Below are 27,226 nucleotides of genomic sequence, written 5' to 3' on the forward strand. Positions count from 1 at the left end.
GGGAAATTGCATGGAAATGGAAGGAGACCCTCAGAGTTATACAAAAGTACATACAAGAGGAAGTGAGGGGAAAGGGAAAAATAATACAAGGGGGACAAATGAATGTCAGTAGAGGGGGCAGAGAGAGAAGAGGGGAGGGGAGGGGAGGGGGGATAGTAGAGGATAGGAAAGGCAGCAGAACACAACAGACACTAGTATGGCAATATGTAAATCAATGGATGTGTAACTGATGTGATTCTGCAATCTGTATATGGGGTAAAAATGGGAGCTCATAACCCACTTGAATCAAAGTGTGAAATATGATATATCTAGAACTATGTAATGTTTTGAACAGCCAACAATAAAAAATTAAAAAATAAAAAAAATTAAAAAAAAAAGAATTTTAGTTATTTGCCTAGGTGCTTTCTATTTAAATCTTACCTCAATCCACGAGCTGCTCAGCATACTATGAAAATATTCTGAAAGGGAAAAAGTTTGATGTAATAAGAATAGTGAAACAAGACTAAAACAAATAAATCAGCAGTTAACAAAAAATATACCTACCAAGTCTAGCACAAAGAACACATTTATGACAAGGAAATTCCTTTCCATCCACTGATTTCATGGTCACATCACACAGAAATGAACTGCAAAATAAAAATAAAAATGTTTATTGAAGCTGGGTGTGGCACATACCTATAATCCCAGCAGCTCGGGAGGCGGAGACAGGAGAATTTCGAGTTAAAGCCAGCCTCAGCAAAAAGCAAGGCACAAAACAACTCAGTGAGACTCTGTCTCTAATAAAATACAAAATAGGGCTGGGGATGTGGTTCAGCAGTTGAGTGCCCCTAAGTTTAAACCCTGGTACCAAAAGAAAAAAAAAAAAATGTTTATTGAAGCAAGAGTGATTTCTTTACATTATTAAGCAAATAAAATATATCAAAGGATTTGACTTAACTTTATATTTTGTTTTAGATAAAGGTGGCAGAGAATAAAAATCTTGTGGATATACATATAAATAACGTACTTCATCTCCCTCCACCTCAGGGAAAACAATTAAGTCTTAATAAAAAGATAACATTTGAAAAGAAAACTGAGCACAAATAAATATTCAAAAAAGACTTTCTCCTGGTTTTACTTTTTTATTTCCACGTAAAGTATTAACAAGAGTTAAAGCAACTCCATGTTTAAAGTTCTTTAATTCAATTACTTGTACCTATTTTGTGCCAAGCAGAGTCCGGACACCTACACAGTTTCTTTTTCTCCAAAACTTTTCACCTACAAATACTTAAAATGAAACTTTTGATAATAAATATACTTAGAGTAGCATATTTATTCATGGAAAAAAGTATACTAAAGGAAATAGTCATCATAATGATGGAAATATGCAATTTGGTTTTTAGGACTAAATCAAATACTACTAACAATAAGATATAAAATTCAAGCAAGAAAAAAAAATTTCTAAATTCACATCAGCAAGAGTGAACTCCTTCAATGTCTTATTGAGCAGTTAATGTTTTATCCATTAACTCAATAGCTCTCTAAAATTTCCAAAAATGAAGACTAGAAAAGGTAAGAGGATATCTACCTAAGATCTTTGATTTCTACATTTGTACACCAAAATCCAGACATGAAAGTTTATCTTCATTATCTAACTTACCATTTTTTCTGATTCAGTTTCAGTTTATTACCAGTTTTCTTAGCAATAACATTAATTTTTTCATTTTCAAATCTGACTTCATCTAACCTATCAAGAAAAGAAAAAAAATCAACAAGTGGATACACTCCACTACCAAGATTAAAAGACAAACATACAAAAATCAAACAATTTAGTTCATATCTGAACATAATCATATCATCATTTAGAAAAGTATCTAACAAACCCCATTATAATATTTAAGAATAATTAATTTTTCTTTGATTTTAATTAGAATTAAAAATATATTCAATACCATTATTGAAAATAGCAAATCAAAGATATAGCACAAAGTCCTTCAGCATTGTTAAATAGAAATATTATATACACTCCTCCCCTTCTCACAATCCTCAATTAATGTTATTCTTTTGTAAGTAACAAAAAGGTCTTAAAATAGAGAATAACAAAGAATCTGATTTATAATGTGACAGATACTGTTTCAGGCACTTTACATATGCTATACAACAAAACTTTGCCAATAACATGAGGTGAATATTATCCCTACTATATATTGAGAACATGAGTTACAAGCAAACTATTAAATATGCCCCAGCCAGCAATCCAGTAATAGTAAACTAAGGAGCATAATTTCATGAGTCTTTCTAATTCCCAAGATCTTTCTAGCACACCACATTGCTTGTCACTGTAGATCCCTATTAGAGAGCCATACCACAATGGGCAGAAATCCTCTAATAGCCTTCCTACCCTTTAATGTTCAAACCAGGGAGTCCCCCAGAGATGTCTCTACCAGAAAACAGAACACATCAATGAACCTCTCCCAAAAAAGGAGTGGGAGCAGTGGGGATAAGAAAACAAAAAAAGAAAAGGTAAAAATATTTAAACAGGAGAATTCAGGTCCAAGACAGATATTAAGGAGTCATACCTACTACTCAGATTACTGAGGCCAAATTTCTTTGCAACATTTTGCAACATTCTTACAGGATCATCTTCCCCGGCACTTTTTCCTTTTTTAGATTTAGGTTTGCTCTTCTGCCTTTCACTAATTCTATGAGCTTGATTACTTTTATAAACTTCAAATGCTGTCTTCTGATTATCATCTTCATGGCAATTCATTTTATTCATATGAGAACTCAGAGTACCCTGATATTCTTCTGGTTTTCTGTTTAAGGGTATTCGTGGTTTGAAGCCATGAGTTAAAAAGTCACAAGTTTCTGTATATATGAATTGTAAAAGGTACTCAAACAACTCAGGATGAACTTTCTCTATCACAAAGAGAGGGCATCCTGCAGAATCTTCATCTTTCTGGTAAACATCTGAAAATTCTGAAGTGGTACCATCTGAAAGAAACAATTTCTGAAAAAAGTCAGAACGCACTGCCAAAATATATTTATGTGCAGGAAAGATTCTGTTGCCAACTTGAAATGTTACATCGTGAATGTTGTCCATTTCATCTGCTTCCCTCAACAGTTTGCCAAATTCTTCAGAAAAGGATGATGAGCACACAGCTGGAATTTCATAAAGGCTAGAAGTAGAACAAAAATATTTTTTACTTTAAAGAAAATTGGGAGAAAAAAGCATCCCTGGTTGATTCCTTTGAAAATCAAATGACGTTATTTATTAAACTTAGAAAATTTTATTTATTTAGATTTTTTCTTAATTTGGTAGTCCTCAAATATAAAAATACCACAAAGTCTTAGAAATTGTATCAATCTTAATTCTTTCTGTTCCTTTTTCTATTTGTATTTTTCTCTCATACTAAAACAACAAGAATTAAGTTTTCCTTTGAAAGCAATATTCCCTGTTGCTACAATGAAATGCTAAGCAATGTAAATTCAAATGGATGTTTCACATAAAGTTTTTAAATTACTAGACATAACTAAAAACATTCAAAAATGAGTAAAGAGTATTTTCTCAATTTTTCCTCTTTCAAATATCTTATTTTACAAGTGAAGAAACACAAACCAAGGACTGAGTGAACACTTTAAGTCCCAAATCAAAAAATATGTTACACACTCAAGTCAAAATAAATATTAAGATACACAAACAATTTGTAATACTGGTTCTTTCAGAACTACATCAATGTAATCACACATTCCCAATTTACCCTTTAACTTTCCTGATTTGACTGAAGGGTTTCCCAGGAGATGAGACTTTCACTGCTAAAACTAGGACAGACCTGAGCAAACCAGAATGGATGGTCACCCTACTGCCAAGACTACTTCTTTGTTCAACAACACCCTTGGTTCTTATCTTAACCTATCTGTCTATTAATGTGATGTAGGAAATTTGCAGTGGGATTCTATGCTATAGATGTTTCTACTCCACCTCTTCTTTTTGTCAATTCCCATCATATGCAAGGGTCAGAGATTTTCACAAACTGCTAAGAAATATTTATAATACATTTCTCAGAATTTGAGAATTCAAGAACACAGCATAAAGTACTAAAAACAAATTATACATGTGCATGTATATATATCTTCAATATTTTCAATAGGCATTAGGTTACAAACTAAAGGGAACACTAATCATTCCTATCTAGTATTAACAAATTCCACCTTTGGATTATCCTGGTAACATGTTTGTCTTAAGGTCTCTACAGGACTTGGCAACAGCACTCAAATGTGTACTAGGAACTACTGAAAACAAAAGAAAACCCAGTCATCATTCCTTCTAAAAATGAAATTTAATAATTACAAGTATACCTTGTTTTAGGATCTGACTGCAGGATTGCAAAGTTGCATCCACTTGGGTCTGTGCTGACACTAACAGCTCTATGAGCAAAAGAAAGTTTCTCAAGTCGAATTCTTTCATACACACTATTTGTATCAGAAGCATAAGACCCATCTGATGAGGGATTATGTAGGTTTGATAAAACGTCTGCCAAAAAAAAATAATATGCTACAATTAATCAAAGCTTTACAGGAATTATTAAAATGATTTAGGAGTAAAAGGAATAGAAAAACAATTGGAAAAAATATGGAATATCTTTTATATTTATTATTTTGAAGCATTACATACCCTCTTCAACACAACATTTTACATTAAATATTTGTTGTATTACAAAGAATTTTTAGTGAATCAATTCTTAATTGGTCATGATTTCATTTCTTTGAGCAAAAACATCCTTCATATTGTAACCAAAATTCTTTCTAAAAGGCTAATGTAATATTTTAGTTTTTAAAACTCTTCAACCTACATTTAAACTATATAAACTTACTGTCTTCATAATCTGTCTACTTATTTCCTTTCTTTTTTCTTTTTCTTGCATTTATTCAGCAAATACCTAAATGACTATACTGTACTACTGTAATACAGTGATCATGTGTCGACCTGTAGGGATACTTTAGTGATCAAGAAAGAAACATCCCTACCCTCAGTAAGTACACAATCTAGAAAGACATTAAACAAGAATGTACCACTACAGGTCAAATCAAAACTATGAAAGCAAACTATATAGTGCTTCCACAAGAGTCATGAAATCTGCATATGAAGAAATGACTCTAGCTAAAATGTGAAGAATTTTTAAAGTACACAAGAATAAAGAATCTGTATTACTTTACATTCCAAAAAATGAATAAATGATATAGACTGAGTTGGTAGCAATTGATGTACAGAAAAGTAAAAAGATTTCAAAAGCATCTGAGATAGAAGAAACAAAATTCAGTAACTCATTAGATGTGCCAGACAGAGAATATGGGGTGTTGAAAATAACCATTTACTAAAACTAAAAACCAGACATGGGATCATGAGACCATGAATTCAATTACTAAACATTGCCTAAGACACAAATCTAAGAATTTTCAGTATTTACAAGTGAAACCTGTGTTCTAGTTACTCTCTCAAATTCCCTCTATTTCTGTCTTAGGGAAGCTCTACTAGTCTTTCTCTAACACTTGTTCCCCCACCACCAATTTCTAGGTTCTTAAGAAACTTACGTGCCTATGAGCATCAATCTCAGAATCATGTATATATAAACTTAGGAGTCCCTGAGAACAGGGATTCATATTTTCACATCATGAAAACTTCTCTGGCCAGGAGCAGTTCCACACACCTGTAATCCCAGTTGCTCAGGAGGCTGAAGCCAGGAGCATTGCAAGTTCAAAGTCAGTCTCAGCAATTTAGCGAGGCCCTAAGCAACTTAGTGAGGCCTTGTCTCAAAATGAAATACAAAAAGGGCTGGGGATGTGGCTCAGTGTTTAAGCCCACTGGGTACAATCCCTGATAACAACAACAAAAAAACTTCTCCCTGTCTCTAGCACACAGTAAATATACTTTAAATGTTACCAGATTTGAATAATCTATAAATAAATAAAATACAAAAAATAATAAATTATCCAAAATTAAAATGTTTATTACATATATTTTTAGCATTTAATAACTAAATTATTCATTCAACAGATGACTTAATGAGGAACTACAATGTTCCAGGAAATAGGACAAATGCTAAAGGTACAGTGGAATGTGCCCCCTTGTCATCACTGAACTTACAGTCCAATAGGAGACAAGCATTAAGAAACAAATCACAAAGATATTGCATAAATGACTAAAGGTAAAACCTAATAATATTGTTAAGTTAACTGAAAGGGACTTTAATGTGCTGTCCACATATGTGAACTAACCTTTCTTTTCAGAACTCTTTCTTTTTTCTTCAAACCATTTCCCTCTAAATCCTTCCCCATCCTGTGTGACAAACAGAATTTCATTTCTATTTAAAGCAATATCAGAAATGAAGACCTGGCGTGGATAGGCCCATCGACACTGCTTCAGAGAACTATTGACTGATCTCCAGCAAAATACCTAAAATAAAACCAAATCACATCAGAATATAAAGCAACACAGCAGCTGAACAAGTGAAATCTGAAGTCAAGGAACAATACTGTCAAAATAAAAGCTCTAAATAGTATGTTTTAATGCTCATTTTTCTACAGAATAAATACTACAAAAATCAAGCTGATTTGAAAGAACTTTCAGGAAAATACATTAAGCAAACATGAAGCATTAAAAATTACTTCAAAGACACTCCTCTTAATAAGAAATAATTTGGGGTTGAGAATATAGCTCAATTGGTAGAGTACTTGCCTCACATGTACAAGACTCTGGGTTCAATCCTCAGAACCACCAAAAAAAAAAAAAAAAAAAAAAAATTTTCAGTATTACTTATTGGGGACAAATAGATTTGGTACAATGCTATAGAAAAACAAAATCTTAAAACCTGAATTTCAGGTTTACTATAGCTATCTATTTGCAAGATTGAAAATCACCCTATGAAAATCCAAAGTAAACTCTCAAAAAAAAAAAAAAAGAAAGTAGATGTGTGCTTAACTCAGACAAGTAACTCAAACACAATCTCGAGAGAGAAAAAAATCATCAAGAGTTCAATGGTTTCAAATGGTCCTGGCAAAACCCAGTGGTCCTGAGAAGTGAATCTGGGACAATCGCTAAGAGACAGAGAGAATAAGGAAAGGTAGTTTATTAGGTTTCCTAATCCAGCTTTATGCAGGGAAGCAATTCTTGTATCTGTTTCTATACTGGCATTCCATGTATGCTTTCATTTGAAAAATTAAAACTGCTGATTTTTGAGACTAATTCCCTCATCATCAAATTTTAAAAACTAAAGCACAAACAGTAACCACCAAGATCATACATGCTACTTTCATGAAAAATCTATAGAATTATCAATGACAGTAATTTATACCGATAATGAACCAGACATAGAGATTTATGATTAATTCTTCAATTTCCAAAATGTCTAATTTTACAGCACTTTTTAGACAGAAAACATTCCTATTTTTTACTTCATAAGCAAAAAAGACAGAAAACTATGAATTTTTTGGCCAAAGTCTATAATTTTTTCAGTGTTACCAATGCATTTCTTTTTAAATGTAATTTTTAATTTAAACACTTCTAAGTTTTATTATAAATTTAAAATATTATATATGGTATACAAATATCAATGCATATTTAAGTATACATTTAAACATACAAATTGAAAATATATTTCAAATTAACCATCTTATTAGATAAATGTACAGCTATATTTGTACAGGGAAGTAAAATTAAAACTAAGGGGTAAGATTCTTCATATATAATGATCTGAAAATATACTAGCTTTTACATACATAATGTGAATAGTTATAATCTGTGCATTTATATAATGTGAACATTTGTATAACACTAAATCTGAGGGAAAATTTTCCAATTATGCACCAAATTTGCAATATTGGCTGCTGAGTCTTTACTTTTTAAGAGTAGTTACATGACATCCCTTAGCTATGCAATCCGACACCACTTATCAATACTCAGTGTGCATACCTAATAATTCATCAAAATTCTTTATGTTCATTTTAAGAACAATAAATGGAATTTTAATTTATAGTTTGACACTGTAATACTATGAACATTAGATTAAATGTTGTCATACTTCCTCTGAAATACTAGCTTATATTACATAGTATCAGATGTCAAAAATAAGTAAGAAAGTCAACAGAAATCATCACAGAAATGGTAAAACATTCTCACACTGTTAGATCTCCTATGCCTGTCAAATGAGCTTTTACATAAATACACTCACCCTTCCAGCTCCATCCATTGCAAGAATGCAGATTTTTTGACCCCCATTTTCTTTCAAATGTTCAGGATCAACCTTATATTCCATACAACCCCCAGACACAAGAACCTTTTTCAAGTTTAGTTGTCTGGATGGAAAAGAAAAAAATTCCTCAATTAATATATTCTCTAAAGTAAACATGATTAACTTTAAAGATATAACTAATCAGATAATAATTAATAGGCAATTATTATGAAAGATGAAGTAAAATGATCTGGTCTCTGGAATCACCAGTCTCTCCTTTCTTTAAGTTGGTGGTTGACTTTCGTAAGGCAAGTTCTTCCCTCTCAAAGCCTCTACTCACATACACATTCAATACCTAAACCCCACTTGCTAATGCATACATTCATTTAGAGTTTAAGTAAGGCTACAATCTCCTATACGTATAACCATTTGAATAGAAAAATATGTAAAATTCAAAATTAGTGGCTGGGGATATGGTTCAGTGGTACAGTCTAGCATGTTCTAGGCTCTAAATTTAATCCCCAGCTCTGCAAAAACCAAAAAAGTTCAAAATGAGACATGATTAATTTTAAATATGGTCAATCTTAAAATAGGAACTCATCGCTATTGCTAATTAAAAATTTATACATTTGCCACACACTTCACTATATCTGTATATCTGATGTGCACAGCATCATTGTGAAAACTACCTTCTGCTATCCCAATGACTATTTTCCCTTTCAAATAGTTTACCTGCATTAAAAAAAAAATATTTCCAAAATTACTATGTCCTAATAATCTACAACAAAAGAACTGTCATAGTGAAAACTTGGATATATGTATGTAATTTAATGGTACAAGGGCAATTTTATAAATGTTAACTAAAAATACTAACTTATATCACCTCATGGCAGGAATAAAACAACCTAGTCAATTTAAAGAAACACATTTGTTCATTTTTTCATGTTTCTATTAATGAACTATGACCTACAATTAATGTCAAAAGTAACTTTCTAATTATTATATAGAGAAGATAAATTATGACAAACTGATGCTTGGCATTTTCTGATCATGAGTTAATTTCAAGTATGGTATCTGTTTAAGTTACCACCTCTTTACATGAACAAAGTATATTTTGTTGCATTTAAATTTAAGTCCCTAATTGCCTTAAAACTTAGATGGTTCTCTAGAATTCTTGCCCACAACTGCTTCCATTAGTTGAACTATATTTTCCCAAGAATCTGTTGCATTGGTGCAAAAATTAATTCTGTACTTGTATTTCTTTCTATAATTGTACAATATAATAAAATATTATCTAAATTAATAAAATATTAGTCTGAAAAATATTTTCCATAAGAGTTGTATACTTTGGAATGACACAATGAATACAAGCAGCAGCACAATGCTATCAAATCAGATATGCATTAATCAACTACAAGAGACTGAAATATGTAAGTACAGGATTCTGCATTTACATTACTTCACAGTTATTTTTAAGCAGTTGCTCCTTCCATCATTCAAAATGAAAAAAAAAAATCACAGGTAAAACATTATGAGTGTGGTTTATAAACTAAAGAAAACTCCAACTGGTAAAAGTATCCTTGCTAAAAACATTGTGATTCTCTATTTTAACTTTTTGTTTTCTAACCGACTGCTAGTTTACTGCTTATTACTAAAACATAACAAGTTACAAATACAAATAATAAAATATATATCAATTAGATAAAACACTGAGCATGGATAAAAGATTTATGGTATACATTAATTATTTTTTAAAAATATATAAATTAATAAGATATAAAAGGCTACAGATAAACCAATGATAATAGTGGCACAAGCCAAGAATTATCATTAATCTAGTTCTGTGCACCAGATGCATTAAAAAAGAAAAAAAATTATAAGTCATATTTAAACATGTTAAATATAACTTATAAATATTGTTTTACAACTTACAAAAATATTTTACATATAGTCACTGGATCCTTGTCAAAATACAAAGATCATCAAAGGCAAAACTTCCTGACTTTCCTCTCAATTTTTCACTTAACATTTACAGAGCACAATATAAAGTGGACATTCCATACTTGCTGGAACAGTTAATATGAAACTTAAAGATTTGTTTCTTCTACACATACTTAGACGCCAGCTTTTTGCACTGATAGTCTGCAAGTAGGTAAATATCTCCCCTGGTAGTAACACAAACTGTGGCTCCATCACTTGCAGCAACCAAAGACAGAGTGATATCCTTATGATGAAGGGCAGAGACTTGACGAGGAACAGTTACATACTTTTCTCCATTGGGATCTAGTAAACATCCTAAAAAAATTATACAAATAAACAAATCATAAATTATCTGTTTTAAGCCCCCACTGATTTTTTAGTAATTGTCAAGAAATATTTCTTACCTAGTTGTCCACCATTTAGTCCCATGGTATAAACAGCTTCTCTAGTCCACAGCACTGTATGAAATCTGCCTGCTGCTACACCAATGATAGTCCTTCCCTTAAGATATTTTGCCTGCATCTGTTCAAAAAGACAAATAAGACTGCATTTTATATATATCTATGATCTACTACAATTTTTTCAAAGACCCAGTAGACCAGGTTAGCAAATATACATGGCATACTTGCTGCTATCACCCTCACAAGTGCTAATGGCAATTACTGCTAATAGATCTTAGCACTTGTACTGAGACCCAAACCTTTCCCAGAACACAAGATATTCTCATGCAGCACTTTCACTAAGCAGATTTAACACAAAAAAATTGACATGGTTTAAAAACCAAATCAGTAAACTTTTGCCTATTTATTTTTTTCTAATTAGCAATATGCAAATAGGCATTAGCAAAAAGAATGGTACTTTTTAATTTGACATTTACAGAGTCATTTTCAACAGTAGCACTACTGACGTTTTGGGCCAGATGATTCCTTGTTAAGAGGAATCATCTAGTGTACTATAAGATGGTTAGAAGCATCCCCAGACTCCACTCACTAGTGTGTATAGTTTATGTACATACACTCCTTTTTTTTTTTTTTTTTTTTGGTGGAGGGACCAGGGATTAAACTCTGGAGCACTCAAGTGGTCAACCAAGCCCCCCCTTTTTTTTTTTTTTAAGAGACAGGATCTCACTGAGTTGCGTAGGACCTTGCTTTTGCTGAGGCTGGCTTTGAACTCTCAATCCTCCTGCCTCAGTCTCCCCAGCTGCTGGGATTACAGGCGTGCACCACCACACCCAGCCACACTCTTGTTCTAATAACTAAAAGTCTCCAGACACTGCCAAACAGCCTCAGGAATCAAAACTGCTCCCAGTTGAGAATACTCCACATGTGTATCAACTCACAGCTCCAAGTCATATACAATAAGAAAAATGGGAGTAAAATTTATTTGCCATTCCTAGAGAAGTCTATGAAATGATTAAATATCCACAGATCCCAGTTAGAGAAAAATTGAAGACTACTCCCAAATATTTTGAAATAATTCTTATTAATTCACTAGTCATCCAGAATAGGAAGGTGTTGGATTCAAATAGTTAATAAAACATGTATGTGTAGTAGGAATTTTAAATCAAGAAAATTGCTGAAGAATTTTAACATTAAAATGCAAAATTGTATGAGCTGAAAACACACTTGTTATAGGTGATGATTCTAATATTAATTTAGAGCACTAGTCCCAATTCTATATGCCAGGTTGTTAAAAGTGAGGAAAGGGCATCTTCTGGCAACGGTTGTACAGACAGAATTGGAAAAGTGGAACAAAACATGGTGGGTTATGGACCCACATTTCATAACATCACCTTACCAGTTGTGACTTAATATAGCTGGTAAATTAGGTTATTTAGTGCCTCGCTTGTACAGGCCCAAGTTGTACTGATAAATTTCCTCTTCTTTTCTTAAAGAAGACCTAAAAATTGTTTGAAGTTTCAAACCTAAAAAATCTAGGGATGAGGGTGTAGCTCACTGGGCAGAGCACATGCCTAATATGTGAGAGGCTGGGTTCAATTCCCAATACTAACACACACACCAAAAAAAAAAAAAAAAAAAAAAAACCTCACAAGGAACAAAAATGAACAAATAAGCCCAAAATCTAGTTCATCCTCTGCTTATGAATACTTAAAGGTTGAATCTATAGTTTGGTAGCTAATCTATCAAGTGCTTGATTTCCCTAGTGCTTTCTTTCTTGTTCCAAACAAATGCAGGTTTGCATAATGCTTAATTTCTTTTTGATGGGAGAATATACACACACACACACACACATGCACAAACATACACATACCAGCACTACTCAATTTCTCCTTAACAGGATACACATACAACACTGAAGATGAAGTTAAATAAGTAAAATTAAAAAAAAAAAAAAAAAGTTGCTCTGTCAATACATCACACCTTAATGTCCATGTAGGTTTTGTAGCAAAAAAGCAAATGTCACCTTATTGTTTAAAAAAGAGAAGTTTACCTGTCTGGGTACATTACAACTGGAAGGTGGAGGAACAATTCCTAATTGATGAAAAATATTTAGACCAAATGTATAAACACATCCATCTTCAGTTAATACAACAGTGTGATCATTAGCAGCTGCCACTTGGGAACAATTATGACCACTCAGTCCTTCCACAAGCCTGGGAACCTATAAAATAAATTTTATTATTTAAACCATTTATATGAAAATACAAAAGAATCTGATGATACTTTATCCAAAATGTTATAACTGACATGACTGTATCTAACATAAGTAAACTTTAAATTTCAGCAACGGGCAGATTAATTTAAAATTATATGGTCATTGGTTTATGAGCAAAATACATAAGCTGAACAAGAAATTTCAAAAAAATAATTCAATTCAATAAATTATTTCTAAGTTCTTACCAAATACAAAGTACAGATTTGTTTCGTATGAATAAAGGGAAGTAATCAATGGAATTATATAAAGAAAAAAACAAAATAAAAGAATCAATGCTTCCCTTCAGTGAGTAACCAACCATACAGTATCATGCTCCTTCAGAGTTTTATCTGCACTGGGTTCAAATCTTCTGCAACTCACTAGCTATTTGATCTTAATCAAATTTTTAATCAGTTAGTTCCTAGTATACAATGTTTAACTTAAGTATTTAGATATAAAACAAAAGTATCAAAGGAAATATAGCAAATATCGAATCAGAAGAGTATCTAAATAAGCTTTATGATCATTACCAGGGTTGAACTATGAAGGCAGACTAATGTAAAACACTATCTGGAACAGAATAGGTTTTATTTATTTTATATTTCTAATGAAATACTGACAGTTGAAAAGTTTTCATTTTATAATCACAAAATTTTATTTTTTGCTACTGAAACTTGGTGCTAATTGGAAGAAACTTACTACCTATCAAAAAATTAGCTCACTCGGTTATTTTTAGGAATTTTTTTTAAGAGGACTATTAGTATATTCATTATCTATCAAAGGATGCTTTAAGAAGGAGAGAAAGATTAATGATAACTTCTGTTTGGGAGGAGATAATTTATTGCTTCCAGTCATTATTATTTTTTCATCTATTAGTATTTCTTTTAAGTTTCACAATAGCTCCATGAATACAGGAATTGTTATCTTCATTTTATGTAAGATGATAATACTGATTTATTTAGAACTTATTATCAATTGGTATATTATTTTCCCAGTGTGGTTGGGGGGGGGTGGAAATTGAGTTAACTGAAACTTCCAATTTGTCAAAGTTTTACTGAAGCTACCTGAACTGTATAATGACATTTCAATTACCAAGCAAGTCTGTTCATCTCCATGGCCTAAACGCCCTCCAGGACCATGACCACAGGTATAAACCTGCCCTTTCTGAGACAGAAACACTGAATGAAATTTACAAAGCACCACCTAAGGAAAAACAAAAGAACATTATTGATCTTCTATGAATACAATATCCTCTATTTTACAAAACACATAGAATATTGCTATTGTTTAAGCTGGATGATGGATATGGGGGAGTCATACAATTCCACTTAAAATTTTCTATAATAAATAAAAAATATGCTTTACTTTAAATTATCTAAAAATGATGACACTGAAAAAAGAACATAGAAGACAATTCAGTTATGCATTATCTACAGAAGAAAAATGTTAACTTTTAAGTCTTCGATTACAAAACATAATGGCTCTTTGTTTTCTAATTTCATGAAATACCAAATAGCAAGAAATGAACAGAGTGCAATACAAAGCATAAAGATTAACAAATAATCATATACATTATTAATAAAAGTAGTAGAAATGTCTAAAGAGTATTTTTTAAATAACAATGGGCTAAGTACATCCTTTTCGTATTTCTAATATTATCTAATGTATCTTTAATATTATGTGGCTTAAAATAATTTATATTTACTTTTAAGTTTTTCTCTCTTTCCCACTTTCTTTTTCCTTATCTGCCTGATTCCCAATATCCTTCCTGTTCCTAAAACACACTTACTCATTCACATATTCCAGAAATCAAGGACACTGAAATGACTGAACTATATCATCAGAAAGCAGTAATAGGAAACCAACAGCAAATGTGTGTATAATTCCATACCTAACTTCCAGGCTATATTTTTCTAATTCTATTTTTATTGTATTCATTCTACCTTAATATATTATTTTAAATATCTTTTATTATTCTTTTTAAAAATATTTGTATTTATACTTCTTCAGATATTAAAAAATGAGTAAGAAATAAAGAAAGTTCAACATAATTTTCCAGAAAGTCAAAGTCCTTTGGAAAATAAGAAAATTATAAGCTGAACTGTATTTTCATATCCTTAGGCCACTCACAAAGTTATATAAACATAACATGCCTGTCAATTAAAGGTGATACACAGGTCATTATCTCATCTAGCTGTACCACAAATATCTTTAAAAAAGAGTCTAAAGTACAAACTTGTATTTTTTTTAAAGTTAAAATTTGTAGAGGAAAGATAATTTTGAGTCAAGAAATAAAATATTTTGTTTAAATTTATACTAGAAGGCCATTATACAACTTCTGACTTCTATTAAAACACCATTGATACCAGAAAATTTAAGTCCTCCAACTTTAAAACATCGTAATTTTTAAAGAAAATTACTAAGCATGGCTTTTCACTTTAATTTCTAAAATACAAATATATTATATATACATACATATACATATATAGTGTGTGTGTGTATATATATATGTGTGTGTGTGTGTGTGTGTGTATATATATATATATATATATATATACACACACACACACATACACATACATATATAGTCCAGAGCTCAAGGTTCTGGATTGCATTAGGGCAGAAACTCCTGCTGTAACTGTAAACTGTAAACTCTGTAGTGTTCTACAGAGCCCTAAAGATATAATTCATATAATTTGTCATCCAAATATTTTTAAGAATGAAAGGTAATGATATTAACAAATTACACTAGGAAAACAATCAAAAACCAAATCTTTCCTAGGCAAATCAGGCAAATAACAGTCATAGCAGTTCGACTAGAGTAGAGGTACAGGTATGTAGTCCCAGGGTCTCAGGAGGCTGAGATAGGAGGATCACAAGTTTGAAGCCAGCTGCAAAAACTTAGCAAGCAACTTAGGAAGATCTTGTCTCAAAATAAAAAACAAAATTTAAAAAAGGGCTGGAATATGGCTTAGTGGTAAAGCAACTCTGGTTTCAATCCCTAGTACTAAAAAGAAAAAGTAGTTCCTCTCTCTCTCTCTCTTCACACACACACACACACACACACAATTTTTTTTAGGGGATGGGGTACTAAGGATTGAACATGGGGTGCTTATCACTGAGCCACATCCCCAGCCCTTTATATTTTTTATTTTGAGACAGTGTCACTAAGTTGCTGAGAGCCTCACTAAATTATTGAGGCTAGCCTCAAATTTGTAATCCTTCTGCCTTAACTGGGATTATAGGCCTGTGCCATTGCACCCAGCTCAAAGTAGTTTTAAAAACAGAGTTCAATCTCAAACCATGAATTAAATATTTGTATGAGACATGAACATCAGGTAAAAGTTCCAATGTGTCAGTAACACATTAATAAAAAACAAGCTCCTAATTTGAGACAAGTCATTTTAAGAATATCAAAATGCATAAAAAACAACTAGAAAGTACTGGGAATGAGCCAACATGATAGTTTAGGAAAATTAAACAAGGCTGCTGTCATATATAACAAATTAGAATTTAAAAAAAAAAAGATTTTAAAAGGCCTTACATTCCAAGCCACAGAGTTTAGATTTTATTCAAAGATGAATTAACAGATAAAAACATAATTAGCTCTGTTTCTTAAAGATAATAATTTTTAAAAAGATATTAACAGAAGATGAAAATGAATGAGGTTAAAGAGTCAAGTCTGGACATTGTTGTCACTATCCAAGAATGAGCTTAGAAAAGGCCTGGCAGCTCGGTTCATGTATTTAAAGAATTGGTCCTCAGCTAGGTGCTACTGGAAGGTAGCAGAAACCTTTAACAGCTAGGGCATAGTGGGAGGTTTTAGGTCACTGAGGGCATGTCTTCAAAGGGGGACTATAGGTCCTCTCTCTAGCTTTCTCTTTTTTCTCTTTGCTTCCCAGCCACTGTGAGGTAAGCTGCTTTCTCCACGACACAGTCCCCACCATGCTATGCTACCTCATCACAGGCCCAAACGCAACAGGGCCAAGTGGCCATGAACTGGAACCTCTACAATTATGAATCAAAATAATTTTTTTCTCTTTTTAAGTTGATCATCTCAAGTAGTTTGTTAAAATAACAAAGCTGACAAAACCAGTGCATAAGACAGAGATGAACTGTATAGATATGTTCTGAGATAAAATCTGTAGAATTTAAAAACTGAAATTTACACCATTAAAAATTAAGTAGAGGGGCTGGGGTTGTAGTGCAGTGATAGGTAGAGTGCTTGCCTTGCATGCATGAGGCACTTGGGTTCAATCCTTAGCACCATATAAAAAAATAAAACAAAGATACTGTGTCCATCTACAGCTAAAAAATAAATATTAAAGCAAATTAAGTAGAGAAAGTTTTAAGAGTGGCCAAAATAAGATTTCAGACATTAAATTTAAACACCTTAAATTGCTGCCCAAAGTACAATTAAAATGAAGCCCAAGAAAAAGGCTGAGGCTAAAGGTATAAATTATACATACACACACACAAATACATGTACAATGTTATAGAGAAAGAGAGTATGCTAACAGTAGCAGAATCTATGAAAGTAGAATGTATCATCCAGCAGAAGGACATAAGACCAAAAACAAAACTTTACAATTATATCAACTAAACTTGTACCATTACTCACATAGAAACTTATCTGTTATCAAAAATAACACTAAACGTCAACAAAGTCACTTAAAAAGTAACTTGAAAAATTCTAATTTTTGTTAAATGTGAACAAACACTAGAAAATTAACAGAAGTTCTACTTTCTTAAAATTAAACTCATTAGCAGCTTCTAATTTCTAACACTCCTTGCACAAACATCTCATACTTGGGAATAATTTTTCACAGTTTAAATAAGATTAATGCTAACAAAATTAAAAACATAATTAGTAAAGTTCCATGGATAGATTTCTTCATTAAATTGTTACTATACCTTCAATAAAATCAACAAACCCATAGGCAAACTATCAAATACAAAACAAGTTATTTTTAATCTCCAAAAGTATACAAATTGTATTTCAAAATACCTGCTTGATGTAAATGCCACTCCTAGAGAACAGATCCACCAACTCTGGATGATATTTGCTATTCTGGCTTCCATGACCCAGAGTAAAATTTGTATTATCACCCCAAGTGTAGACATCTGTAGGATCTAAAATGAAAATTAGTTTTTATACTTTTTATTTTAAAATACATACCAGTACAGTTTACAATATATACTAATCAACTTATCTAAAATATGAGTTCTGACAAAAATATAACAACGAATATTTTAAAATTATGAATCTTCTAATATATTATATAATTCTAGAAAACTGCAGAAATCAAAAAACCCAAATTGCAGTACAAATCTGTCTCAGTATAAGTAATCAAATGCCTTTTTCTTGTTTTCTTAGCAGCTGAAGTTTAAATGCAAATGAGCAAACCATCACCTATCATATCTACTTAGTTTCCATGAAAATAACAAATTATTTTAAGTGCAAGATGTTATTAATCTTGCATATAAAGGCTCTAAATGAAGCAAATGTGATATTGACATATCTACTGAAACTTTAACTTTGAATAGTTTGCTCTTAATAGGAATGAGATTGCACTTGTGACTAGGGTAAGATCCCAGTGAAATGGGATAAAGCTTAATAGCTAAGTTTATGACACAAGTTTATGACATAAATCTTCACTTTCATTTTAGAAGCCTGATGAACTCCCAGAATGGAATTATAACTGTTACCTAAAATGTAGTTTCCAATGAAGAGTGCATCCTTACTTAGCTTAGATGAAAATTACAGAATATACCATTTAAATCTCTTCTCTTTTTACTAATTCTTATTTCTAAATCCCACAGAGCATTAATTTTACCTCTCCTCAAGTTGATATTGTTTTCCAGGTGTACATTAATTACTTTATAATAGCTACAATTCTAAATGCCTTAACATTTTAGGTTGCATTTTTATTCTCATAGGCATAAGTATAAATTAAAATTGAAAATTCACAATAAAACAAAGTGTTCTGAAATTAAAACAAAAAATATAATATATAAAATCTAACATATACCTAAGCAATAGTTCTTTGCAGATATCCACACACAAATAAATCTTTCCCATTATGATAATAGGAAATGTTCTAAGCTGTACCTTAATGGAATATATTTACATAATTTTCTTACCAGTATTCTTGAATACTACATGAGTTGGTCTATCCTTCATTAGAAGATCCAAAGCTGACAAGCCTTCTTTATCTTGAATATACAGACTAACACCATGCTATAAAAAGAAACACACATTTTATCTGTTTGCTTATAATTGATAATTTTCTATTCTAAAGAATCAAAAAGATAATCAATCCCATTAATACAATGAAAAAATAAAATTAAACATTTAGTAATAATCTCATATTCATACACATTTCTCACACAGAAGAGAACTGAGAAAAATCACCAATTTTTCTTCACCAGAAAATGTGAAGAAATAAAATAAGTAACACTTTAATTAAGATGAACTAGATATGACAGTTTTATAAGGTAAATGCTAAAATTTGGATCTGTAATGTTCACTAAAGGCCCAAAGGCATGGTCCTCATCCTGTGGCATTACTGGGAGGTGTTGGATCCTGTAACTGGAGACTGGTGGGAAGCCTTGGGTCATTGGGGGCATGACCTCAAAGGGGATTATAGGATATTGGTTTCTTCCTCTTGTGCTTTCTGATAACTATGAGGTGAGCAGTCTGCTCTACCACATGCTCCCTGCCAATTATACACCGTGCTACCTCAGGATCCATCACATTCTCCTTGCCATTATATATTGTGCTATATCAGTCATGGTATAAAATCTCCAAAAATGTGAGTCAAACAAACTTTCCTCTTTGTAAATTGAGTTATATCAGATATTTTGTAATTGTAATAGAAAAGACTAACAGTAAGGCAGGTCTGATTGCCTAGAAGGCCCGCCCTACTGCTGTGACTGTATCTGTATGAGTATACATGTTTACACAAACATGTAAAAGTGTAAAAGAGTCATATTCCATTTCTTTTACAGGTAAGGGCTGCAAAGATTCCAAGGCTGTAGCAGCACAATACTTACCTTTGAATTTAGTGTTTATAATGTGATCATCCATGTCCCATTTCTTTTTGCCTGGAACTCAATTATAACTATTACTGACATAAGAGACTATATCCTTCTATATCCATTTGTACAATATTTTGTCTCTTAAATTTTTAGAGCATTAATTACAGTCTTTTGTAAATCACATATAGATTACAAATTTTATATATATTCAAAATGTGTGTATGTTTTTTTAAGGAGAAATAAAGTGATCTATAATTCTTATCTCCACATTTCCAATGTGAAACAGAACACTTTGTGTATCACTTAACAGCACACCCAAGCCCAGTCAGCACCTTTTAGTTGGGGTGGGAAACAAGACAGAGAGCAATTAAATTCAGATTATTGTCACTTCATTTCAATGTTTTAAATAGAAAATGTACTCCTTGCCAAGAATAACTTATTTGCTGACAGTTTTATAGGATTTTCAACAATATTCAGACTTATCTATTTTACATGGTACATGTCACCACTGCCTGTTTACACAGTTTATCTGGATAGTCATAAGCTAAAATGAACCATGCAGAAGTGATTGTCTAATATCTTAATAAATTTAAAATTGTGCATTGCCCACAATTGTTAAAAAAAGATAAGTCCTTGTGAGAAAACTTAAGGTTGACCTTCATAAGGTTAAGAAGGGTAGATTCTGAGGCAAAGTGTTGCAAATTATGACTCTGACAAGTGAGAAGTTAATAACTTAGATCCCTGGAAGGTTTTATTTTTTATTTTTTTTTTTTTTTGGCCAGTTTTATAAACTTGCCCTGAATTTTACATATACCAACTGAACCCTATTAAAACTAAAGACAGATGCAACATCCTAAGCAGCCCCAACTGCACAAAGGACTAGAGACTTTTGTTTTTAGCTCCTTAGTGAACGCTGATACTTTCTAAAATGTTTATTTTAAACTCTAAAGGTAGAAGAACCTAGGTGTAGTCTTTTCCACTTAAAAATCAATTTTTTTATATATGACCAAAATGGTGGCCAATTAATTTACTAAGTAACATCTGAGTCTATAATAGCGTTATAAGCCTGAGCATTTCATGACAATACTCTACAAGCAGCACATGGACTTTAAACACAACTATTTTACTATAAAACACTGGTAACACTACTATAGGCGATTGTCAGGAAATAACATAAAACTGTTTGTTTCAACTGTATTACCCCAAAGCAGAACATACGATAAAGACTCGCACGACCTGAATGAGAAGTTCTAGAAAGCAGTACTGATGAACCAGTGAGAAAAATTCAAGAAAGGAGAAAAGATCAGTACTAGAATGTGTTATCAAGTTGCTACTAAGGAGATCTCTGTCAGGATGTTTGGAAGTCTTAGACAATATGTCAAAATAATCAGTTGTCCAATCAAGGGATAAAAGAAGGGAATATTTACCACTGGCTCCATTGTCCATTACCCAATAATTGCTCTACAAAAACTTATAACTCTCATACTTTCTGTTAGTCATATATGTGTGCCAAACTCTGGGACATAAAATAAGAGGTATGCAGTAGTATCAGAAACAAGATGAAGATTATACCCACCCAAAGCTGCTAGAAACCTATTCAAAACTGGTCACTAAAGCTGTGGTGGAATTAAGGCCAATAATGACATGAAGTAGTTCCTCAAGAGTATCTAATGCACTGATCTTTTTAACTGATTACAAGCCAAGTTGAATGAGTTTAATATAGCTCTCTGGCTATGCCTGCCCATATACTGCCAAGAAAGTCAAAACCGAAAGAAATATTCTGAGAATATGTAATTTCTATATGGTAAAACGGGGATGTATTCTCCTCTGCTTCTTTCAAAGCTAATCTTCAATACTTTGATAGTACTTTTGGAAAACTGGCTAGATGCCCTCCTACTACAGAAACAGAAGAGTAAGCAGTCTCTGATATTCCAATGACATGGCTTTAATATCACAAACTAGGAACAGGTTCTGCTGTTTAATTATACCTGGAGGTGGAGAAGACAAAATTTCAGATTAATTACTCTAATTAGTTTATAGTTATTCTATTTTAGTTTGAGAAGTCTTGATTTATTTATAATTTAACAGTTAATTGGGTGTTTTGGTTCATGACCTGAACCTCTATTCTGAGAAGTATCCTATGTCCTTCTAGTATCCTTTTAAATCTTTTTGCTTATGTTACCAGAGTTAGCTCCCATTGCATGCAAAAAAGAACTCTAATATACCAGCATTTATTATACTTTCTTATTTGTTCATTTAATTGCTTGATTGTGGTCTATTCCTCCTATTACTAAGAAAACTCCAAGAAAGGACTCTGGCTAATTTACTGCAATATCCCAAGTGCCTAGATTATTGTCTAGAATGTTATCAGATACTCAAAATAATTTGCTCCATATATTTTCATATTGTAAAGCATTTGTTTCCATAAAACCTTGCAATTCTAATGACTCCAATTTACCAATGGGGAAAAATTCATAGCAAGTTCTTTCAGAATAGTAAGAAAAACACCAAGGTTTGGGGTGGGGGTGGGGGAAAACAATGGTAAATGACAACAGACAACAAATAAAGCAGAACACTGTAAGCATTAAGTCTTTGCCAGCATGCATCTCATAATAGAATGAGGGAGCCAAAGAAAATTCTGCATAAGATATGCTATCCCTACCGTAATTTTTTATATGCAACAAGTTTCTGATAAGGCTTTGTATCTTTGGCAATCAGGAACTTACAGTATGGGTCTATATTTATACAATTTATTTTGGCATTTAACTTAAAAATTTTGTAGCTATGAAGTTTTATCAAATGCAAATTCACTTGAAATGCCTATGTGTGTATAATTTCTTCCTGCCAATTCACAACAGCTGAAGTGCTATATAGTTGGCATCAGAAGTGGAACAGACATGAAGGCCCCTTCGATGAAGCACTATCACTTGCAATTACAGGAGTGTTGCAAGGCCAAAAGAAAGAAAGATGTGCTGAAAAAAAAAAAAATGCAGATAGCTTCCAATATGAGAATACTAAATGGCTTAAAGGAGCTTTTGTGAAAATGTTTTATCAGTGGAATTCACCCACAGCTGGATATTTATCACAGCTTGGTAAGGCTTTAATGACAATATAAGAGAGTAAAACTAAGGGCAAGCAGGGAAGGCACAATTTTTTGGCCAGTCCACAACCATTTCAAACTAAAGCTTCAAATCCTGACACATGAATGGCAAACCCTTGGATAATAGAAAATCCAAGGAAAGCTATCCAATATTCCAGCAAAGAACAGAAAAAAAGTCAAGGTTTTACAGGTAAGAAAAAGAGCAAAGCTGATTGATGCTTTTTAACTCTTACTAACCTAGCTTTCCCTGTAAAAAGAGATTATAATAAGATAATTAAGTCAATAGTCAAAGATTTTAGATATAAGAGGAATTTACTATATTATCAATAAACTTAAGAATTAAGTTTTTCTTTACTGATGCTCCCTAGGGAAAAAACAAGGAAGGAATTATTACTATTCACTATTACTTATTCTCTTTTTTATAGATAAAACTGAGGTCCAAGGTTCAGGAAATTAGCTAATGAGATTCAGTTAAGTAGTAGGCCTAGCCAATTTAGCTCCAAAGAAGGAATACTTTACTATTAATATATATTAAAAACATTTTGACCAGAAAATACTACCACATAAAAGCTACCATGTAAATAATTTTTAACACTCAAAATGAGATGAAGAGACTAAAGCTTCCTAATCTGACTACAAGTTGCTTAAGGACAGGAGCTATTCTTTTCTAGGGCCTGTGAAAACATGACAAAATGTCTACATAAAACAAAATTGTTAAATTTATAATTCATGACTTCTAATTGTGAGTTTTGGCCAGGGAAATAACATTGGGGTGTGCCTCAAAATACTTCATTATTTGGCAATTTACACAACAAACCTAGACTTCATCTAAAAAACTGGGAAATTTCATAAAATTAAAATGATTTTAACTATCCATATTTTTAAGAAATATAAACATTTTATCTCAGTTAAACAAGAAATGAACATATTACTCAAAAACACAGTCCCTAAGTGATGTTCACAACCAATGCCCTTTGAAAGTAGTTAATAACTTAATTACTTAAGAGTAAACCATATTTTTTTAGATAGCAGAAGATATCATTAAAAATAATTTACTTGGGATGCCATTGGACTGGGGTAGCTCTAATATAAGTTCCGATGTAAGCAAGTCAAAGTCAATAAAAACAGTAAAATGAAACTAGATACATTACCAATCAGAAACTACCAACTAACTTCTAATCAGAGTCTTTCCATTATGACCAATTAAATGTAGTTTCCCTATCTTCTGCATTAGCCTATAAAACTCACTGGCAATGCTACTGCATCATAGCACTCTAGATTTCTCTAGTTCTAAGTGCTGTCTGATTCATGATTCATTTTTTTGCTCAAATAAACACTATTAAATTTGTTTTTTTCTATAGTTTTTCTTTTAACAACAAGAGTACTGACTAAATCACAAAGTGGGAGTTACTTCAAAACAATACTTGATATACACAAATTGGCCAATAATTCCTTATATCTCATAAATTTTGATGTTTAAAATTTTATGTAAAATAATCCATAAAATTTTAATATCTGTAAGAAGTGTACATTTTTTAAAAAGATATATGGGATTTTAATTTCAGAGAGGAACTGTATCAGAGATAAACAAGTGGTAAAAACAAATGAAAAATATTTCTTAGAAAGTGGGATGTATGAAAAAACATATACCTTGACTAATAATGGTTTTAAATAAACAAATGACACTTACCTTCAAGAGAGACCAAACACAATCAATATGTCCATAAAAAATGCTTCTGTGCAATGCTGTCCAGCCAGACTCTTTGTCTTTTACCAGTGGATCCACTCCTTTCTCAATAAGCCAATCTAATACTCCTTTCTTTCCACAGGAAGAAACAAGGTGGAGAGCATTCCTGCCAAAGGCATCTTTGATAGTTGTAGCATTGTAACAATGACTGGAGAGAAAAGCCTTAATCTGCTTTTCACTCCCCTTTGTTACAACAGAAAGGACATCCAAAGCATGCTTCAGAGACTGACATTTTGACGTGCAGTCAGGAATGGGAGAATTCATCCTAATTGTTTTTACACTGCTTACTTGTTCAGAATAGTCACTGAATACTAATTATTAAAAATGAAAAAGCCAGGACACGAAGATGATTTCCAAGAAGAAAGAAAATAAATGACCCCTTTAGGATTATAGTTTAAATTCTCGTGGCAACAGTATAAAACTATATGTATCTTTGTATAATCTTTTTGGCACTTAAATCAGAAAAAGTTATAAATAACTATAAAGTTCATATCAAATACAAGTTCTTCATTTAAAAAAAATTCCAGTTTATAAATTATTCCTAGAGTCAAGCACCAAGGGGGAGTGAGGAGGGGAACTCCCCCTCCACACTGTCTGATCCTTTTAAATATCCATAATTGCGAGGGTGACCTGTAAGAGAAGGAAAAAGGAAAGGTAAAAATACAAAATCTCTTGATCATTCTCTTGAAGTACTTTACAACTACCTCCACATTTAAATTCCCTTAATTTGTATTTTTAAAAAAGACTTTTCATATCTGTATACTTACCTCCTTTTTTTCCACTCTCATAGTTAAGGTTAGCCTCTATGTCTGTACCTGGAGTTGACCTCGCCTTCAAGAACCTTAATTCTTTCTCTCCAATATTTTTATGTTCTTACAAGTTATGTTCCCCCAGAATCTATAAACACATTTAAATCTACCATCTTTATGGTAATCTCCTCCAAAACCTTTACCTCCAAAAGCTGCATCATTATCATCATCACCACATCACAACAACAACCAATACTATCAGTTATTCAGTTTTTACTAAGTGGCAGGCATTATGCACATTGATAACATTATTTTCTCTTCCTGAAAGGTCCTACACTACAGAAGATAAAAAAGAGTATTAGGACAATGAGATAGCTATCTGGGAAAAAAATATTTAAGACACTTTTTACCTTATGCCAATATAAATTCTAGATGCCATAAAGAGAAAAAAAAATGAAATCATAAAATCATAAAAGCATGAAAACATGAGACTGTTTTTTTATAACAAAGTACAAAGGCCTAAGTATGATATGAAGTCCAAAGTCATAAAACAAAAATGAATAAATTCAATAGTTTAAAAACTACATAAAAAAGTTCAAAGACAACTAGGAGAAAATCCTTAATATATAGTCTTTGGGAGCAGGAAAAAAGAGATATAAGACTACTCAGAGATACACACATGAATTTATATATGTAAAGGGGAAATTTCTATGCATCAGATACAAATATGAAACATTCCAAATCTATGTTTTCCACTCTCACTTCAAATCACATGAAGAGTCAGAAGTCTGAGATTTAACTAGTGTTCTGTTCTTAACTATTCTGATTCCTCATCTGGAAATGAAAGTACTGAACTCTAATTCCAGGTCTTTTTCTATGTTTTTAAACTCAATATAGTCCTTATAAAAATTATCCCCCCTTAAATGTTGATTGGACCAAAAATGACACAAAGAAAAAGGAACCAAAGCCTCAAGTAGTTTAGAATGTTAAAACAGAAAAGAATGACATATGGCAAAAGTCATATGTAGTTAATTTCACTCTTTTGAGGCTCTAAAACCCCACCATCTTTATACTTTCAGTGTACACATAATACCTGAAAGGATATATTGATTGGTGAATCCCTCAAACCCCAAAGGAAAGAATTAGGATAGAACAGAAGAGAGTTCTCTCATTTGTTACTTTATATACTTTCAACATTTAAAAAGGGAAAAAAGGAATATTAAAATAATCATACCACGCTGTCATATCTATATATCCTTATGTAGAGAGAAATATATAGACAATACTATGAATATAAAAACAAAAATAATCAGAGGTTAGGGTGTCCTAGAGTCTTACATATTTGAATTTAAATATAAGAAAGTGGGCTGTTACTAGTTATGTAACACTAAAAATTACATAATCTCTCCCAATTCTTTATTCTTCATCTGAAAAATAAGTAAACTGCCTATCATAATGCCTGGCACTAAACATGTCTTCAACAAATGGTGACTTTCACTATTATAAATACTTCAGTAACAAAAAGGTAAAAATTCATGTTTGAGTTTCAATATCACTGCTACCTGCAAAATTCCCCAATGAAATCATACTTCATAAAAAGTTACTAATAGCCTCCAAATAGTCAAATACTTTTAGATAGTTTCAGTTTTCATCTTATTTGCTTTCTCTGCTTTTAAGTCTTTTTTAAATTTTATTTATTTATTTTTATTAGTTACACATGACAGTACAATGATCTTGACATCTCATA

The 27,226-nt window shown here is 31.9% G+C and overlaps 1 protein-coding gene across 4 annotated transcripts in view; it reads right to left on the reverse strand.

Moving 5' to 3' along the window:
- Ibtk (inhibitor of Bruton tyrosine kinase) overlaps positions 1–27,226 on the reverse strand; it is a 77,611-nt gene that overhangs the window by 46,364 nt on the left and 4,021 nt on the right. For 2 of the 4 annotated variants that reach the window (XM_048802066.1, XM_048802027.1), the window contains exons 2-16: positions 24,674–25,360; positions 18,987–19,083; positions 17,851–17,975; positions 13,935–14,045; positions 12,639–12,809; positions 10,592–10,709; positions 10,322–10,502; positions 8,208–8,331; positions 6,256–6,433; positions 4,339–4,513; positions 3,741–3,812; positions 2,559–3,158; positions 1,640–1,726; positions 544–626; positions 421–458 (exon numbers count right to left, since the gene is read on the reverse strand). In XM_048802066.1, the coding sequence (XP_048658023.1) occupies positions 421–458; positions 544–626; positions 1,640–1,726; positions 2,559–3,158; positions 3,741–3,812; positions 4,339–4,513; positions 6,256–6,433; positions 8,208–8,331; positions 10,322–10,502; positions 10,592–10,709; positions 12,639–12,809; positions 13,935–14,045; positions 17,851–17,975; positions 18,987–19,083; positions 24,674–24,994 (2,481 nt within the window). In that variant the 5' untranslated portion in view covers positions 24,995–25,360. The remainder of the gene's footprint in view (positions 1–420; positions 459–543; positions 627–1,639; positions 1,727–2,558; positions 3,159–3,740; positions 3,813–4,338; positions 4,514–6,255; positions 6,434–8,207; positions 8,332–10,321; positions 10,503–10,591; positions 10,710–12,638; positions 12,810–13,934; positions 14,046–17,850; positions 17,976–18,986; positions 19,084–24,673; positions 25,361–27,226) is intronic. The other 2 variants (XM_015498966.2, XM_048802160.1) reach the window with 1 other exon arrangement.

The sequence above is a fragment of the Marmota marmota genome, unplaced genomic scaffold (assembly GCF_001458135.2).
Source record: "Marmota marmota marmota unplaced genomic scaffold, marMar, whole genome shotgun sequence".
NCBI classification, from domain to species: Eukaryota; Metazoa; Chordata; class Mammalia; order Rodentia; family Sciuridae; genus Marmota; species Marmota marmota.